We start from the raw sequence: 17,209 nt of genomic DNA on the forward strand, positions 1-17,209 counted from the left end.
CTCAGCAGACGTGTCTTCAGTGCTTTTCTTTTGTGCGCACCACCCTTTTGCTCTCCCTGTTCGTTACGCAACTGTTGATTTTGTGTGTGTGTCTGTGAATCTGTGTGCGAGTGTGTGCGTTTAGTTGTATATCATGCGTAGCCTCACTAATTGCATATTTGCCTCATTATTTGATCACTAGCTATTCTGTTTTTGTGAGTGGGGGTGTGTTTCTACATGTTGTGCTTGCGTGTACCTCGCTGCTACGACCACAGGCTGGCGCTGTCCAAAGAGGGTGAAGGAGTGAGGGACCCCCCACTCGTCCTCACTCTCTCTGACCTAGGAGAGAGAGCGAGAGAGAGCGAGAGACACAGAGAAAGAGTGAGACACACACACACACACACACTCTGAATGCCACTAAAGTCCTTCCGCAGAGTTTTCGGTTTGTCGACTGCACCAACAAATTATGATTCAAGATTCAAGATTCAAGATAATTTATTGTCATTTCAGCCATATACACAGTATACAGGGAAATGAAATAGCGTTTCCCAAGAACATAAGGTGCAACATAGAGCGACAATAATAACAAAAAATCAACAACAACAACAACATGCTACATATAACTGCAAACCAGTAAAGTGACTGTGTGGAATTTGTAGTGCGGGAATATAAATATAAATATGACTATGTGTCTGAGTAGTGCGGGAATATAAATATGAATAAAATAAATATGAATGTAAAGCAATAGTGCATAAACCAGGGGTAACAGAGATGATCAGATCTGTCCCTTAGAGTTGAGGAGTCGGATGGCCTGGGGGAAGAAGCTGTACTGTAGTCTGGTTGTGGCGGACCGGATTCTCCGGTACCTTCTGCCAGACGGAAGGGGGGAGAAGAATTTGTGTGAGGGGTGGGAGGGGTCATCCACAATGCTGGTTGCCTTGCGGATGCAGCGAGTGGTGTAAATGTCTGAGATGGAGGGGAGAGAGACGCCGATGATCTTCTCAGCTGTCCTCACTACTCGCTGCAGGTTCTTGCGGTCAAGGTTGGTGCAGTTTCCGAACCAGGCAGTGATGCAGCTACCCAGGATGTTCTCTATGGTCCCTCTGTAAAAAGTGGTGAGAATGGGGGGTGGGAGGTGGGCTCTCTTCAGCCTTCTCAGGAAGTGGAGGTGCTGCTGCGCTTTCTTAACCGTGGAGCCGGTGATGAGGGACCAGGTTAAGCTCTCGGCCAGGTGGACACCAAGGAATTTGGTGTTCTTCACGATCTCCACCGGGGAGCCATCAACGTCCAGCGGCTCGTGGTCCCTCTGTGCTCTCCTGAAGTCAACAACAATCTCTTTGGTTTTGTCTACGTTCAGGGACAGGTTGTTGACTTTGCACCAGGTTAGCAGTTGTTTCACCTCCTCTCTGTAAGCTGACTCGTCGTTCTTTTCTATCAGACCCACCACGGTCGTATCGTCGGCGAACTTGATGATGTGATTCGAGCCGTGTAGCGCCGTGCAGTCGTGCGTCAGTAGTGTGAACAGCAGTGGACTGAGCACACAGCCTTGAGGGGCCCCTGTGCTCAGAGTGGTGGTGTTGGAGGTGTTTTTCCCGATCCGGACTGTCTGGGGTCTCCCCGTCAGAAAGTCCAAGATCCAGTTGCAGAGGGAGATGTTCAGGCCCAGCAAGCCCAGCTTCGTGATCAGGTGCCCGGGGACGATTGTGTTGAATACTGAACTGAAGTCTATGAACATCATTCTAACATATGTGTCCTTTTTTTCCAGGTGGGTGAGTGCTAGGTGGAGGGTGGTTGAGATGGCGTCATCGGTAGAGCGGTTTGCTCGATACGCAAACTGCAGGGGGTCTAGGGTGGGAGGCAGGAGGCTCTTTATGTGCCTCAGGATCAGCCTCTCAAAGCACTTCATGATGGTAGAAGTGAGTGCTATGGGGCGGTAGTCGTTGAGGCAGGACACAGGTGACTTTTTCGGCACTGGGACAATGGTGGTAGTTTTGAAGCACGATGGGACGTTGGCACTGCTCAGGGAGATGTTGTCTGTGAGAACATCTGCCAGCTGGTCTGCACATCCTTTGAGCACACTCCCGGGAATGTTGTCTGGGCCAGCAGCCTTACGCGGATTCACTCTTCGCAGTGACTTTTTCACCTCAGCCGTGGTCAGACGTAGCACTTGTTCGTCGGGAGAGGGAATGTTCTTCTCCGCCACCACATCATTTTTTGCTTCAAACCGGGCGTAGAACACGTTCAGCGCATCAGGCAATGAGGCATCGCTGTCACAGGCTGGTGTAGATGTCCTGTAGTTGGTGATGGCTTGGATGCCCTGCCATAGCTGCCGTGTGTCTCCACTGTCTCTGAAGTGGCCGTGGATTTTCTGAGCATGTGCACGCTTAGCGTCCCTGATAGCCCGGGCCAGTATTGCCCTCGCTATGCTCAGAGCCTCCTTGTCACCTGATCTGAAGGCTATGTCTCGGGCTCTCAGCAGTGCACGTACCTCTGCAGTCATCCATGGCTTCTGGTTGGAGCGTGTGGTGATGGACTTGGTGACAGTGACGTCATCAGTGCACTTACTGATGTAACCAGTCACTGATGCTGTGTACTCCTCCAGGTCAATGAAGCCGTCGGTGGTTGCTGCTTCTCTAAACATATGCCAGTCGGTGCACTCAAAACAGTACTGGAGGGCAGAGATGGCTCCTGCTGGCCAGGTTTTCACCTGTTTCTTGGCTGGTCTGGAGCGTCTGACGAGCGGTCTGTATGCTGGGATCAGCTTGACGGAGATGTGATCCGAGTATCCGAGGTGGGGGCGGGGCTCAGCCCGGTACGCACCAATTACGTTGGTGTAAACAAGATCCAGCATGCTCGCCCCTCTTGTCGCAAAATCCACATGTTGATGAAATTTAGGAAGCACAGTTTTGAGATTTGCATGGTTGAAATCTCCAGCGACAATGAGCAGTCCTTCTGGGTGAGTGTTTTGGAGATCGCTAATGGCTCCGTAAAGTGCGGCCAGCGCATCCTTAGCATTTGCACTGGGGGGAATGTAAACAGCTACCACATGCAGAGAGGAGAACTCTCGTGGCAAATAAAAGGGTCTACATCCCACAACCGCGTATTCCACCAGCGATGAACAGTACTTTGAGACTAGGGCAGAGTTGTTGCACCAGTCAGTGTTGATGTAAACACACAGTCCGCCACCTCGGGTCTTGCCGCACAGTGATGAGTCCCTGTCGGCTCGATGCGAGGTTAGTCCGTCTAGCTGAATGGCCGCATCCGGGACTCGATCGCCATGTTTCTGTAAAAACACAGACACAGCAGTCCCTAGTCCCCCGTTGAGAAGTCCGCTGTAGTCGGATGTAGTCCAGTTTATTCTCCAGGGAGCGGACGTTGGAGAGCAGGATAGACGGGAGAGCCGGCCGGCTAGAGTTGGCTCTTAAGGCCGAATTATGCTCAGTTACGTAAGCGTAAGCGCAAGCGCAAGAGGCCCTTGCGCGCCCTTGCGCACCCCTTGCGCGACTTCTCACGTCTTGCGTGCGTCGGGCGATTTTTCTAGACTTGCGTCATTTTTTACGTAAGCTTTTACGCGAGCCGCGCAGCCTGCAAGGCTGTGATTGGTCTGCTGGTCTGGTTACTACTTCCTGTCTGGAGTATCACATTTCCTGTTTTCATACCGCCATTTTTAAAAGCCAGAAGGCAAGGACGACCCGGCAGGCTCATATACAAAAGCATTGACGTGAAGTGAAGTTAACTTTGCTGCCAACACATTATGTCGTTTTAAAATGTAGAGAGATATGCACATTTATACAACCCCAATGATCAACAACTTCATCACCCCTGTTCCTCTGTCTGTTGCCATCATTCACTGTGTATGGGGAGAACACGATCTGGCACATAAACAAACCAACGACTCCCACAGACAAAGACGTCATTCTCGAGGTCGTCTTCAACGAAAAACTTTACTCCACATATTACTCCACCTACTGTTCTGGCGGTAAATTGCTTGGCAACATGCGCAACACGCGCAACCTAAATGGGAGCATGAATTGCTTTGAGTAAATTTTGCGCAACAACGTAACACCAACGCTGAAGCATGCAGCCGCCTTTAGTCTAGCACGGACGCCGGCTCTCTTTCCCCTCTTACAGCGTCTCTCACATCGCTTTCGGCGCCTCCTCAGCCAGCCCTTACCAGGGCTGGGGCTGGGGGGTTTACATAGCAAGCCAAGAGCCTGTAGTTCGTTGAGAAGTTCCCCCGATGGTACAACTGCCGGACTGCGTTTGAGTTCCAGTAGAAGAGTACGATTTATAGGTTTAAGACACATAGTTAAACGTATAAATAGTTATAATAGTAATAGTTTATAGTTTATACGTTTAACATAGTTTAAGACACATAGATTTCGATTTAAATACACATAAATAACATAAATAACACCGTATTTTTGCTCTCGGGGGGTCGCAGCGAACCAGTCGTGCCGCCGCCATGGCAACCCAATGATGGAACGTTCTAGATGTTGCTATGGGAAGGCAGACCCTCCTGTAATTAAATGTCTCCCAGTAAACAAGACGAGAAGTTTGAGGTAAACATAAGATGTTCAAAACAGTAAATCTCGGGAAAATCATAAAACCTACTGATGGTTGGGTTTTTAAATTGCTTAAATGCAACCTTGTCACGGACATCTGAAAACCAGGACAAAAGATTCCCTGCTCTGAGGGGACCTTTGCGTGTGTGTGTGTGTCATATATATACGTGTGTGTGTGTGTGTGTGTGTGTGTGTGTGTGTGTGTGTGTGTGTGTGTGTGTGTGTGTGTGTGTGTGTATGTGTGTCACCGTCATGCCGTAGAGAGGCAGCTGTCCGTGAACTTTGAACTGGTTGGCTTTGGTCATCCCACGGCTGGTGTACACCAAACAGTCGCTGAACTGGGAGAGGAGAAGGGAAGATGTTCATGAAGGGTTTAACACATAGAGCCACCTTGTAACACAGGGGCATTTAGAACTGGAGGACGGGTAGAACGTGGAAAATGGAAAAAGAAAGAAAGATAAATAGATAGATAAAAAACATTTACATTTACATTCGGGGCATTTAGCAGCGACTTTTAGCCAAAGTGACTTACAATAAGTACATTTGTCAGACGATAGTGAAACAACAATATATCGCTGTCGGTTCAGTAAGGATGACATAGAATCACTAGGTTATTCCATTCCCCGTGTACAACAAAGATAGCTAGGATAAGACGCTACACAGTAATAAGTACTATTTTTTTAGTGCCAGGCGTACAACACACAATAAGTGCGTACAATAATTGCGAGGACGTACAACATACAATAGGTGCGTACATTAAATGCCACTCAAGATAGAAAGAGCAAGTGGCCAAGGAGACAAGGATAGAAAGATAAATGAATTAGATGCGAGTTTGAATAGAGGAGAGGAGCAGAGATATGGATCAGAGATGAGGGAAGGATTGATAGAAAGGTGACGTGAGATAAACATAAGACATAACACGACGAACTGAACTTCACCCCAAATAAACTCAAAGCTATATCGAAGGATTGGACCACTCAGGAAAGAGTAAAGTGACATCATACCAGGAAGAACATCCTCTGCTGGAGACCTTTTCCCGAGAGCTTGCTGAGACATCCCAGCCTGATGAACTCCTGTTGGACAAACATGACAGCTGTTACTCACAAAACAAACCACACATCAGCACTGCCCAGGGACATTGGACCTGGTCAATTGTTTCTGGATGTTACTATTTGGATGTAACAATCCTGTTGTAAGTGGAGGCAACCAACATGAAGATGATCCGACATTGGCATTGTTTCATTTTAATCCTACTTTAATTGTTCACTATACGTTTTTTGTTTGTTACATTTATTAATGCCCTCATCCTTAGTTTATTATTTGTATCTAGTCATTTCATCGTATTCCTGTCCTGACCGATTCATTCATTGTTTCTCTCTCCCACTCTCCCCCTCTCCCTCCCTCCTTCTCACCCGTCCGGGGATGGCCAGGTTGTCGATGCCCGTGAGGTCCTTCCTGAGCTCCAGAAGCTTCTGGAAGTTCTCCATCTTCATCATTGTCCCCTGCAGCTGGAGCACCATCTCAGAGATATCAGCCAGGGCGGCTTTAGAGAGAAGGAGGGGAGTGGGGGGAGAGAAAAGGTGGACGGAGGGGGAGGTAGTATAAAAGAGAGAGAAAGATTTAAAATAACATCTTCAGACGTGAGGGGCGATGGTGCTTGAGATTGGCCGGAGAATCTGAGCAGCCGGGGCGGTATTGCATTCGCTTTATTCACATTGGGTTTTCTCAGGAGGGTGGCTAGCGTCTCCCTTGGGGATAGGGTGAGAAGCTTCGCCATCCGTTAGGAACTTGGATTAGAGCCGCTGCTCCTCTGCTTAGAAAGGAGTCAGTTGAGGTGGTTCAGGCATCTGGTAAGGATGCCCACTGGGCGCCTCCCTAGGGAGGTGTTCCAGGCACGCCCAGTGGGGAGGGGACCTCGGGGAAGACCCAGGACTAGGTGGAGACTAGATTATATCTCAAAACTGGCCTGGGAACGCCTCGGGATCACCCCGTCAGAGCTGGTCAATATGGCCCGGGAAAGGGAAGTCTGGGGCCCCCTGCTGGAGCTGCTGCCCCCGCGACACGACTTATTTTGGGGTCTAAAACCTCATACTTCAGACTGAATTGAAAGGGTGACATCAACAGGCTCCAGTAAACTGCATCACTATGACAGGCAGTTAACGGCGAGCGGTGACACCAGACCAGGGCACTGAGGACGTCACACACTGTGGCCCTCCAAGCCCAGCAGTCTGGTCCGGGCTGGGGCAACACGCTGACTAAGTCTCTGGAGGACTGAGGGCCTTCTTGTACCCAGAGGTCCATGAGCGGCTAAAAGGGCCGCACACTGGTCCTTAAGTCGCACCGTGGATCCAGGCGGATCTAAAGCCCAGTTCAGACCAAAGACTCACCTTGCAACGACTTGCAACTTGCAACTCCTTGCGACCCCTTGCGACGAGACGGGCTGCGACGTTCTAAAACTGGGCAGTTCACACTGGCTGCAACGCGCTGCAACGGTAGGTGGTTTCCCTAGCAACTGTGAACGCAAGTTCACAAGTTGATCTGGCTGCCTTTCGTGTTTTCACGAAGAATTTATAATTTTTTTTGCTGAGATTTTCTATGTGGGTCCACCACGGTACAACGGAATGAAATCCGACCTTATTAATATCCCCCCCCACGATAGTATGAGTTTGAATCCCGATTTCCAACAGCTGGCGTAGCCACGACAACAAACGACGCATTCGGCTAATGGTCACCAGTTAACACGGTCACGAGTTGAACTTAATAATAATAATAAATGAAATTTATATAGCGCTTAATATGGTACTCTAAGACGCTTTAAAACACCACACCAAGTGCCACTGCAATGTCGCCCCATGCTTTATTCTTGCTGTCCCTGTTGCTATACCCCTTACTGCCAACGTCGTAAAGGACAGGTTGCTCCTCCAGCAAGCGAATTAAATTCTCCTCCCTCTCCTAGGACCAGAAGTCTGCCATCTTCGGATATTTGTATGCTGGAGTGGACAGTACGGTACAAGTTGTTCTGTGCTGTGATTGGCTGAAGAGAAATAGTTAAATCGCCGCGTTCTAAAACTGGACCTTGCGATTTGACATGTTCAATCTCTGACGCCTTGCAACTCCTTGCAACGGCTTGCAACGACCCGTTCACACCGCCCCTGCGACGTTCTAAAACCGTCTCGTTGCAAGCCGTTGCAAGGTGAATCTTTGGTCTGAACTGGGCTTTAGGGTGCGTGCCGGATGTAGCAGAGTAATATGGGCCCAACACCCACCTGACCCACCACTGACACCCATAGATGCTCACTGGCACCCATCCACCCCATCTACTGGCACCCATTCTCCCAATCTAGTGGCACCCATCTACTGGCACCCATCCTCACAATCTAGTGGCACCCATCTACTGGTACCCATCCACCCCATCTACTGGCACCCATTCTCCCAATCTAGTGGCACCCATCTACTGGCACCCATCCTCACAATCTAGTGGCACCCATCTACTGGTACCCATCCTCCTCATCTACTGGCACCCATCCTCCCAATCTAGTGGCCCCCAGCCCGACCCAACACCTGATTCCGCCCCCCCCACCCCCCAGAGCCCCACCTACCGCGGGAGTCCCTGAAGTCCTGGTGGGTAGGGGGGTAGTGCTTGCAGAGGCGCTCCAGCAGCAGCTTGTAGTGCAGCAGGCGGTGCAGTGGGCGCAGCAGGAAGACGTTGAGGGGCAGGTAGCAGGCCTTCTGCAATTCAAAGTCCCCACACACAGCCTCCAGACGACAACTCGACCTGGGGGGGAGAGGGGGGGGGGGGGAGAAGGTGAGGTAGACCGAGAGAGATAGATGCAGAAGGAGAGAGATTGAGTAAGAGACAGAGAGAGACAGAGAGACGGAGAGGGAAAAGAGAGAGAGAGAGAGATGAATGAGAGAGGGAGGAATTGGAGATTGAAGGGGGGAGAGAAAAGGGTTTAGACAGTTAGAGGAAGTGAGCCAGACAGACAGAGACTGAGACAGATTGGGAGAGAGAGAAAGTGGAAGAAACTTGATAGGGGGAGGGAGAAAGACGGTAGGATCGGGAGATGGGGACAGGGAGGAGAGAGAGAGATGAACATAAAGAAGATAGGATGGATATGGAGAGAGAAAGAGGTAGAGAGAGAGAGAAGGCGAGAATGCGAGGTTAGAGAATGGACAGAAGAGTGGCGAGGGATAGAGAAGACGAAGGATAAGGTTTGGAGAGTGCTAGGTAAACTATATGTGTGGTGATATATTTTCAGCACACTAAAGGGAAGAGAAACTCAAATGACCAGGAGAGGAGGAATGAGGTCAGTGTCTCACCTGCAGGCCCTCTCCAGCTCTACCAGACACTCAGGGTGCTTCTGGAGTTGAACCGTCAACTGCTGTAAGAGACAAACAAACGCAGAGAACCCATTAATACTGCCAAGGTCAGGGGTTCGATTCCCTGGCTAGCTTAAGTGGTAGGGCAAGGCATCAACACTGCTAAGATGAGGGATTCGATTCCCACCGGGGGGTACCCATTTTATGAAGTATATACCTACATACATGTTAAAGTCAGACGCTTTCAATGTTAGGGGCATACATAATACTACATGAATGTAATATAAAAAAAAGAGTTATGGAGTTACCTTCAGACCCTGGATGTTCTTGAGGAGAATGTCTCCAACCCTCTGGTAGTCTCCCTTAATGTGGGCATTGGAGCGACCCTCCCTGTCAGAGAGGAACACAAAAAAACACATTATGGTCTCTGTGAGCGTCAGCCTGCAGTACCCCAGATTCAGCACAAGGTGTCAGAGAAGAGCAGGTTACTGTTACAATTGTCCAATAGCAACTCAGTCAATTTTCCTCTGTCCCTTGAGAACTTTCGCAAACGGTTATGAGGTGAGTGTGTGTGTGTGTGTGTGTGTGTGTGTGTGTGTGTGTGTGTCCCTGAGAGAACTAAACCGTTAAGTTTTCTTCTTATAGCAATAACAGTAATACGACATCCCATAAAGAGTGTGTGTGTGTGTTACGCGTCTGGCTTTAATTGGGTTTATGTGTGAAAGTGTCTCAGGATCGTTTTCTGAGGGAATAATGAGCAGGGATTGTATTCAGTCTCATTAAAAAGGCTTTAAGAGAACATGGACACAAGAACCAAAAGAGACCAGAGCTCACCCAGACATACATATTGTATCTGTCAGCCTGAAACACCTTTCATTTGTGGAACTAAAACACGTTAATTAATGTTTCTTTCTCTTGTAGTGCCCTCTCTTCAGACAGAGGGTGAAGGAGGGAGAGAGAGAGACAGAGATGACCCATCCAGGCTCCATTACCAAGCCTTGCAGAGAAGAGAACAACAAAACCCTTTACCGTTGGCTCTCTGTCCGAGCTCAGTCGTTTCCATGGATACACATCTGATTCTGTACGTTTACCCAGCTGGTGAAAGATATTTGGATTTGAAGAATCCCCCTGCATGAACGTTCTTATTTTACTGTAATTGGACAGATATTCAAAGACAGCAGCAGGATTAGTGTGCTGTCCTCTTCTACTTCAGCAATTTTCCCAAAGTCAGTCAAGGCAAATTCTTCTTCACAGAAACTGCGAGCCTTCTATCCAACTGTGTGAAGGACAGCTTTGAAATGATGCTCACTGCAGGTTAGCTTAGAGCGGTTCTCCGGCTAGTCGCACGTCAGACACACCAACCAACCGACGGACCATCCTTCTGGAGTCATGGTAGGTCATGTATTTCTCAGCCAAAGGCCAGCAACTATAGATATACCTTTCATTTTAAACTACTGACAAATTGTGTGTGTGTGAATGAAAAGATAATCTTTTGGTTTATTCATCCTTTAAAAGGCACCCAGTGCAACTTGTGAGGCTTAAAAATAAACATTCAATTTCTAGTCTTTTTTACACGTAGTAAGTTTCAATAACTCCATACCATTACATACCGACATTCAAGCAGCAAAGATGAGACGTCGTTGTGTGGTGAGAACTGATAGAAAATCGATAACAACAACAATGCCGCCATTTTCTTTATTTTTTGTAACCTACAATAAATAAAGCAGGCTTCCAGTCAATGGAAAAATGGCTTCTCCCCACCGGCGATTGTTGTTGTTTACGATTTTCTATCAGTTCTCACCACACAGCGACGTCTCATCTTTGCTCCTTGAATGTCGATATGTAATGGTATGGAGTTATTGAAACTTACTACGTGTAAAAAAGACTAGAAATTGTATGTTTGTTTTTCATTGAATGTTTACATAAAGTTGCACTGGGTGCCTTAAATGATTCTGCGTCAACTAAATGCCGACCGAATTTCGATCAGTTGAAGAGTGACAGGCCAAAAGATCACCACTGTTACGACTGAAAGTAAAGGAACAAAGGCAACTTCTTCAAAATAACCCGATGTTCCTCCAGGCTGAGAACCATAGCCCAGATGTCCAGCAGCTGGTTTTTGCCTCGACCTATGTTGGATATATTTTTAAGAAAAGAGTTGAGTCACGGGACCTGATGAGAACCTCAGTCTTTATTCTGGGAATCGCTCCTGGTTTCTCCCAAATCGTCTTGAGGCCACGATCAAAACAAGCCGATCCAGAGCCACCTTCTGTGTTCACAGACAGGAGTTACAGTGCTGCATTACAGCCCCAACTACCTTTGGCTTCATTTACACCGTTTACAATTCTGTGTAGTAAGAACCTTAAGACATCCTCTGCATTGAAGCTGGTGTAGAGACCCTCGTTGAAAAAAGATAAGACCCAATTAAATTATAATTTCAAAATTAAACTAGAACTGCAAGCAGTTATCCAGGGGTCCAAGCGATGTGCATTTCGCAAAGCATGTATTCAAAACGCTACCGTGAACCTGTGGATATAAAGGTTTTGACTGTGAGAGGTTCGGTGTGGGAGTTATAGCCCCAAACACGTTTTGCCTTGGTATAGCGCCACCTAGTGACCGGCATGTCTGGATTTTGTCGTCTGCGTAGTCCTCACGGACCTAGATGTAGTCATGCAATTGGCGTGTCTGCACCATTTACGGTTTGGGCTGTGGTACCACTTTTATGGTAGGAAGTATAACTAGAACTGCAAGCAGTTATCCAGGGGTACGCGTATTCCTTGGTATAGCGCCACCTAGGGACCGGCAGGTCTGGATTTTGTCGTCTGCTTAGTCCGAACAGATCTGGATCTAGTCATGCAATTGGCGTGTGTGCAGCATTTACGGTTTGGGCTGTGGTACCACTTTTGGGGGGGTAAGTATAAAAAACACTACAAAAACAATAGGGATCCAACCTGTTGGCTTGGACCCCTAATAAAAAAAATTGCTACAAAAACAATAGGGATCAAACCTGTTGGCTTGGACCCCTAACTAGAACTGCAAGCTGTTATCCAAGGGTCCAAGCGATGTGCATTTCGCCGGCATAATGCGAAGCATGTATTCAAAACGCTACCGTGAACCTGTGGATATAAAGGTTTTGATTGTAGGAGGTTCGGTGTGGGAGTTATATCCCCAAACGCGTTTTCAGAACATTCCTTTGGCCAATTAAGAGATAAACTATTTCCTCATTTATGGCGCCCCCTAATGGCGAAGTTTTGTAGAAGATATACAATTTCCTCGTTTATTGCGCCCCCTAATGGCGAATTTTTCCGAAATTGTTTTCGAACGACATTAAGGGTAGCACCAACATGTGTGTAAAACTTGGACTCGATCCGATGTCTAATTTTGGATTTTTTGGGACTTATGATTTTTTCACGTGTAACATAGCCAATAAACAAATATTCAAAACGCTACCGTTTCGTTGTCGACGGTCGGATCAAAAACATTTGTTACAATTTCTTTTTGAAATGTTTGAAATGTACTCATGTGAAGAGAGAGGAGTTAAAACACTTCTTCATTAATTACAGCGCCCCCTAGAGGTCAATGGTCACCAAATTCATTGAGTGTCCCCATGATGATGTTATGGGTCTATGTATCAAGTTTGGTTATGATATGTCAAAGGGTTGCTGAGAAATTGGCTTACTTCCTATTTGGCGGCTTCGCGGTCTAATATGATTGGCTGCGCGGATATTTCTGCAAGAAACAATATACTAGCTATATGGGGAGGTCTGATAGTATCATCAGACATTGAAAATAAGTTTGAAATATACTCATGTGAAGAGAAAGGAGTTAAAACACATCTACATTAATAACAGCGCCCCCTAGAGTTCAAACCAGATTCATTGGGTGTCCCCATGATGATGTCATGGGTCTATGTATCAAGGTTGGTTATGATATGTAAAAGGGCTGCTGAGATATTGGCTTACTTCCTGTCAAATTTTATTGGCTGTAGCGGGCAAACGGTTTTGAATTTGAAAAATCTTTTCGATGTTTTTTATCAAGCATGGCCTGAAGATCATGTGTGCCAAGTTTCGAGATGATTGGAGAACATTTGTGATAGGAGATGCATTTTGAAGGTTTTTGACATAAACCAAGATGGCGGAAAATCCATCATGGCTTGGACCAAGGCTTCCAATGATCCCTTGTTTGTGAATATTGGACGAATGGGTCGAAAGTTATGAACATGAATGCATGTCCAACTTTCACCTGATGGTGGCGCTAAAGCTGATGAGCTAGCGACCTCAGATTTGCTTCATGGGCTAATGCGACTGTCCTGAACCAGTGTGCCAAATTTCACAACATTTCACCAAGGCATTCTATGGGCTGCCATAGACTCCCATGAAAACGTACGAAAACAATAGGTTGTCTCGCAGCTTCGCTACTTGACCCCCAATTATAATAAAATGATAATTTCAAAATTCAATTATAATTTGAAAATGATATGATGAATTTCAACGTGAAGAGAACCAAGGTTCTCCCCAGAGAATTAATTTCCAATTACAGAAGACAACCAACTCGTCGGAAAAATGACCTCAAAACTGGTCCCTTACTGCACGACAAACAGGAAGTGAACCCCGCGCTACGTGAACAAAATTAAAGGTTGGGTATGGAATTCTCTTTTTTGGCCATTTTTGCAAAATTACTTGAAATCCTTATCATAACCAACTTACAGCCACTGAGTTAGAAGTACTGACATGAAAATTAAACAAGTCAATCATCTATGGAACGGCCAGGGCTCGAAAAACTCCAGCCAATGATTTCCAGACCCACCGAGTGGCATTGGACAGTAAGTACGTCAATCAAGCGGTGGTACTGCACTCCCCCTCCCCCTCCCCCGCGTGACCCCTTCAAGCACGTACTTAAAGCTCGTGACCCAGAGTGAGCTTCTGTTTGTTGTTATCCTGCGGTAGCTACTGGAGCTAGCTAACTAGCTAATGGTTCGCTCTCACGCACCTGTGTTCGCTCGTGCATGATTACGCGTCCATGTACTTGGAATGGGTGGAGTCAGAGTCAGAGTTGAAGGACAGTGGGTAGGACCATTTGAGTTGTGTATTTTCAAAATCTGCTGCCGTTTCGCAAATCCCATACCCAACCTTTAAGGTCCTAACAGGGACGAGGTCTGAGGGCCTTACTGAGATCATTAAGGTCCTAACAGGGACGAGGTCTGAGGGCCTTACTGAGAACATTATTAAGGTCGTAACAGGGTAGAGGTGTGTCTGAGGGCACTGACCACTGAGCGAGCCGCTGCTCCACCTCGCGGAGGAAGCCCTGGTGGAACTTGAGGAGCGGCTCATAGTTGGCGGCAAGGAGGTTCCTCACGTTCTCCGGCAGCACCTCCTCCTTCCCCACTGCCTCCTGGAACGACTGGTAGAACCGGCCGGACGCAGGGTCAATACACACGTTAAACACACGTTTAGACAGCTTTAACTTAAAGCTGTGTGTGTTTAGGGGATTACCACACACATTAATTCACAACACACACACTGCCATTTGTTTGTACCAGGACCACTCACACACACGTTTGAAGCCCCAAGGACAGACGTTCAATAACACCATGGCAGTGGGGTGATAAATTCAACCCACACACCAGAGTCAGGCGGCTGTTTCTCAGAATGTGAGAGTAGGGCACACACACAGTGAATATGATAGATAGAGCCAGATAGATTTGGCAGAGAATAAGACAGACAAATAGTGAAACAGACAGAGAGTCAGATAGTGAAGCAGGCTGACAGGAGTGAGGTACCACAGAGGGAACACAGAGAGTTTGGTTCTTTAAAGAGCAACCGCAAACCTACCACCACATCAAAGCATTAGCATAGAACAACACAGCTGGAGAGAGAGACCAGGGGGAAAAAAAAAAGAAAAAATGAGAGAGAAGAGAGAGAGAAGAGAGAAGAGAGAGAGAGATTAATGATACTGGGAGCCTAAAGAGAGGGTTCTTAAATTAACATAGTGCGATGACCTCAGCAGGTAGCAGGGCGGGTGGGGTCCTGTGTGTTCCTCACCGTGGTGACGACGTGCAGGTCTTTGAGGTAGGTGCGCTCGGTGGTCAGTAGCTCCTTGGCCAGGAAGTAGGCTTTGTCTGTTGGGAACTTCTGGACACACAGAGAGAAACACATCACTCTCTGCTTCTTCATCCAGCATTCAAAACGTCTCCAATAGCACTGATCTACAGTCTATAACATCCACTTCAGTAGTAATCTATAATCTATAACATCCCCAATAGCAATGCTCTATAGGCTATCACAACTACGATAGTAGTGATCTATAATTTATAATGTTCTCAATAGTACCAATCCATTATCTATAACATAGCCAATAGTACAGATCTATGGCTATAACATCCCCAAAATAAGTAATGTATAATCTATAACCAATGGCACTGATCTATAACCATGAACTTGATAAACTTTTTCAAACATCCAACTGAATTGTTAGATTATCCTAGATGGACACACGGCAGAATTGTGTACATCATTTAAGAGTATGATAAAGCTCACATTCTCTGCTGTACACCGGAGAAGTTGATTGATTCATCATCTTTACACCCAGCCGTAAGGTGCTTTTAGAAACATCGCCCCAAACCCTCACACTCAGGTGACCCCTACCTTTCTATCGCCCCACCTCGACCTCACACCCTCACTTCACCCCCACCTTCTCATCTCCCCACCTCCACCTCACACCCTCAGGAGACACCCACCTTTCTCCTGGCCTCGTCTTCGTCGTCCGTGCGCACGTAGCCCGCCTCCATCAGCAGGGGGCTGGTAAGCGGTGAGGGCAGTGGATCCACGGGACTCGTACTCACGCACAGCTCCGTGGTCAAGGGCACGACGGGCGGCACCACCCCCGCAGCCGCAACTGTCAGGGCTGTCTGCCCGGTGACCACGCCGTCGTCGGGGGAGACAGGGGGCTTGGGAGAGGGCGTGGTGGTCGGGAGGTCCGGGGAACCGGGACCGTCTGGAGGAAGGAGAGGAGAGGAACAACACACTGAGGACTGGATCTCAAACCAAGCAGAACATCTCAGATGATGAATACTAAGGGATGACCTTTGATAAGGGCTGAGAGAGCTCAGAGGTACGATCCAAAATGACTTTCGTGTTTTAACAAGAATGCATTCATGCGTAGTCGACTTTACATTTAGGGCATTTAGCAGACGGTTTTATCCAAAGCGACTTACAATAAGTACATTTGTCAGAAGAAGAGTTCATGATAAACGCACTATCCCATGTTTGAATAACATCAGACGCAAGGTTATTCCTACCTCTGCTCAAATAAAGTGTGAATAAGTGTTCACTTAAATACATATAATGAGTATGAACTAAGAATTACAGTCGTTAATGACTGCCTCGTCGTTACATATGAATGCATTTCAGAATTGTACAACTTCTAAACACAGAATGGGCGGTTCATGAATGGGTTGATTGTGTTAGTCATGTATTAGTAAGTAACAGATTGTTATTAAGTCGTCTACGTAATCAATGAAATGTCTTGTTGATGAACACAAAGTTAATCAATGATCTTACGATCAATTCCCCCCCCAGAAGGAAATGTGATCGGGAGGATTGCAAACTACGACCACTACGACTAGAGAACTACAAAAAAAACAGACGGAAAGACTACGACAGGCGGGACTAGCTAGTTCCCCGGCGCTACGACTCGACCAGCATACTTGCCCGGGTGTTTCCCACCGAGAGTCCACTGACCACACTGGAGCGTTACCATGGCAACCAGTCCAGATCTGGGACCAACGAGTGTTCACAAAATAAAAAACAACAGCAACACATCGAATCGATCTACTCTACACACAAAGCAGGAGCTAGTGTCCACTACCATGAAGACTACACAACGCAACACCACAACAACAAACACAACCACAACACTATAAGGGCTGGGCCACTATGACAACACAATCACTGACAGACTGAAACTACAAAATGATACACTACTACACAGTAAGCACAGGTGTGTGTGTGTGTGTGTGTGTGTGTGTGTGTGTGTGTGTGTGTGTGTGTGTGTGTGTGTGTGTGTGGCATGTGTGCTTGTGTGTTGGCCGCGTGTGTGCGTGCGTGTGTGGGGCGTACGTGTGTGTACAATAGTCACTTTTCACTTTCTAGGTGCACGTCACAAAGGAGTATATTGGGGTGTGCAAGTGTGAGTGTGGCTGTGTTTGAGCGTGTGGCTGTGTTTGAGAGTGTGGCTGTGTTTGAGAGTGTGGCTGTGTTTGATAAAGTGTGCGTGTGTGCGTGTGTGAATGTTTGCGTAAAGCAAATATTCTCTAGTCTACACTGTGTGTCAGTGCATGTGCATGCATG

The 17,209-nt window shown here is 47.3% G+C and overlaps 1 protein-coding gene across 3 annotated transcripts in view; it reads right to left on the bottom strand.

Moving 5' to 3' along the window:
- Positions 1 to 17,209, bottom strand: part of LOC115541590 (FERM, ARHGEF and pleckstrin domain-containing protein 1) — a 132,541-nt gene that overhangs the window by 11,315 nt on the left and 104,017 nt on the right. For 2 of the 3 annotated variants that reach the window (XM_030353373.1, XM_030353372.1), the window contains exons 14-23: positions 15,598 to 15,854; positions 14,903 to 14,992; positions 14,128 to 14,261; positions 9,173 to 9,254; positions 8,865 to 8,926; positions 8,144 to 8,319; positions 5,957 to 6,087; positions 5,549 to 5,617; positions 4,793 to 4,882; positions 236 to 318 (exon numbers count right to left, since the gene is read on the bottom strand). In XM_030353373.1, the coding sequence (XP_030209233.1) occupies positions 236 to 318; positions 4,793 to 4,882; positions 5,549 to 5,617; positions 5,957 to 6,087; positions 8,144 to 8,319; positions 8,865 to 8,926; positions 9,173 to 9,254; positions 14,128 to 14,261; positions 14,903 to 14,992; positions 15,598 to 15,854 (1,174 nt within the window). The remainder of the gene's footprint in view (positions 1 to 235; positions 319 to 4,792; positions 4,883 to 5,548; positions 5,618 to 5,956; positions 6,088 to 8,143; positions 8,320 to 8,864; positions 8,927 to 9,172; positions 9,255 to 14,127; positions 14,262 to 14,902; positions 14,993 to 15,597; positions 15,855 to 17,209) is intronic. The other variant, XM_030353374.1, reaches the window with a different exon arrangement.

The sequence above is a fragment of the Gadus morhua genome, chromosome 4 (genome assembly GCF_902167405.1).
Source record: "Gadus morhua chromosome 4, gadMor3.0, whole genome shotgun sequence".
Lineage (NCBI taxonomy): Eukaryota > Metazoa > Chordata > Actinopteri > Gadiformes > Gadidae > Gadus > Gadus morhua.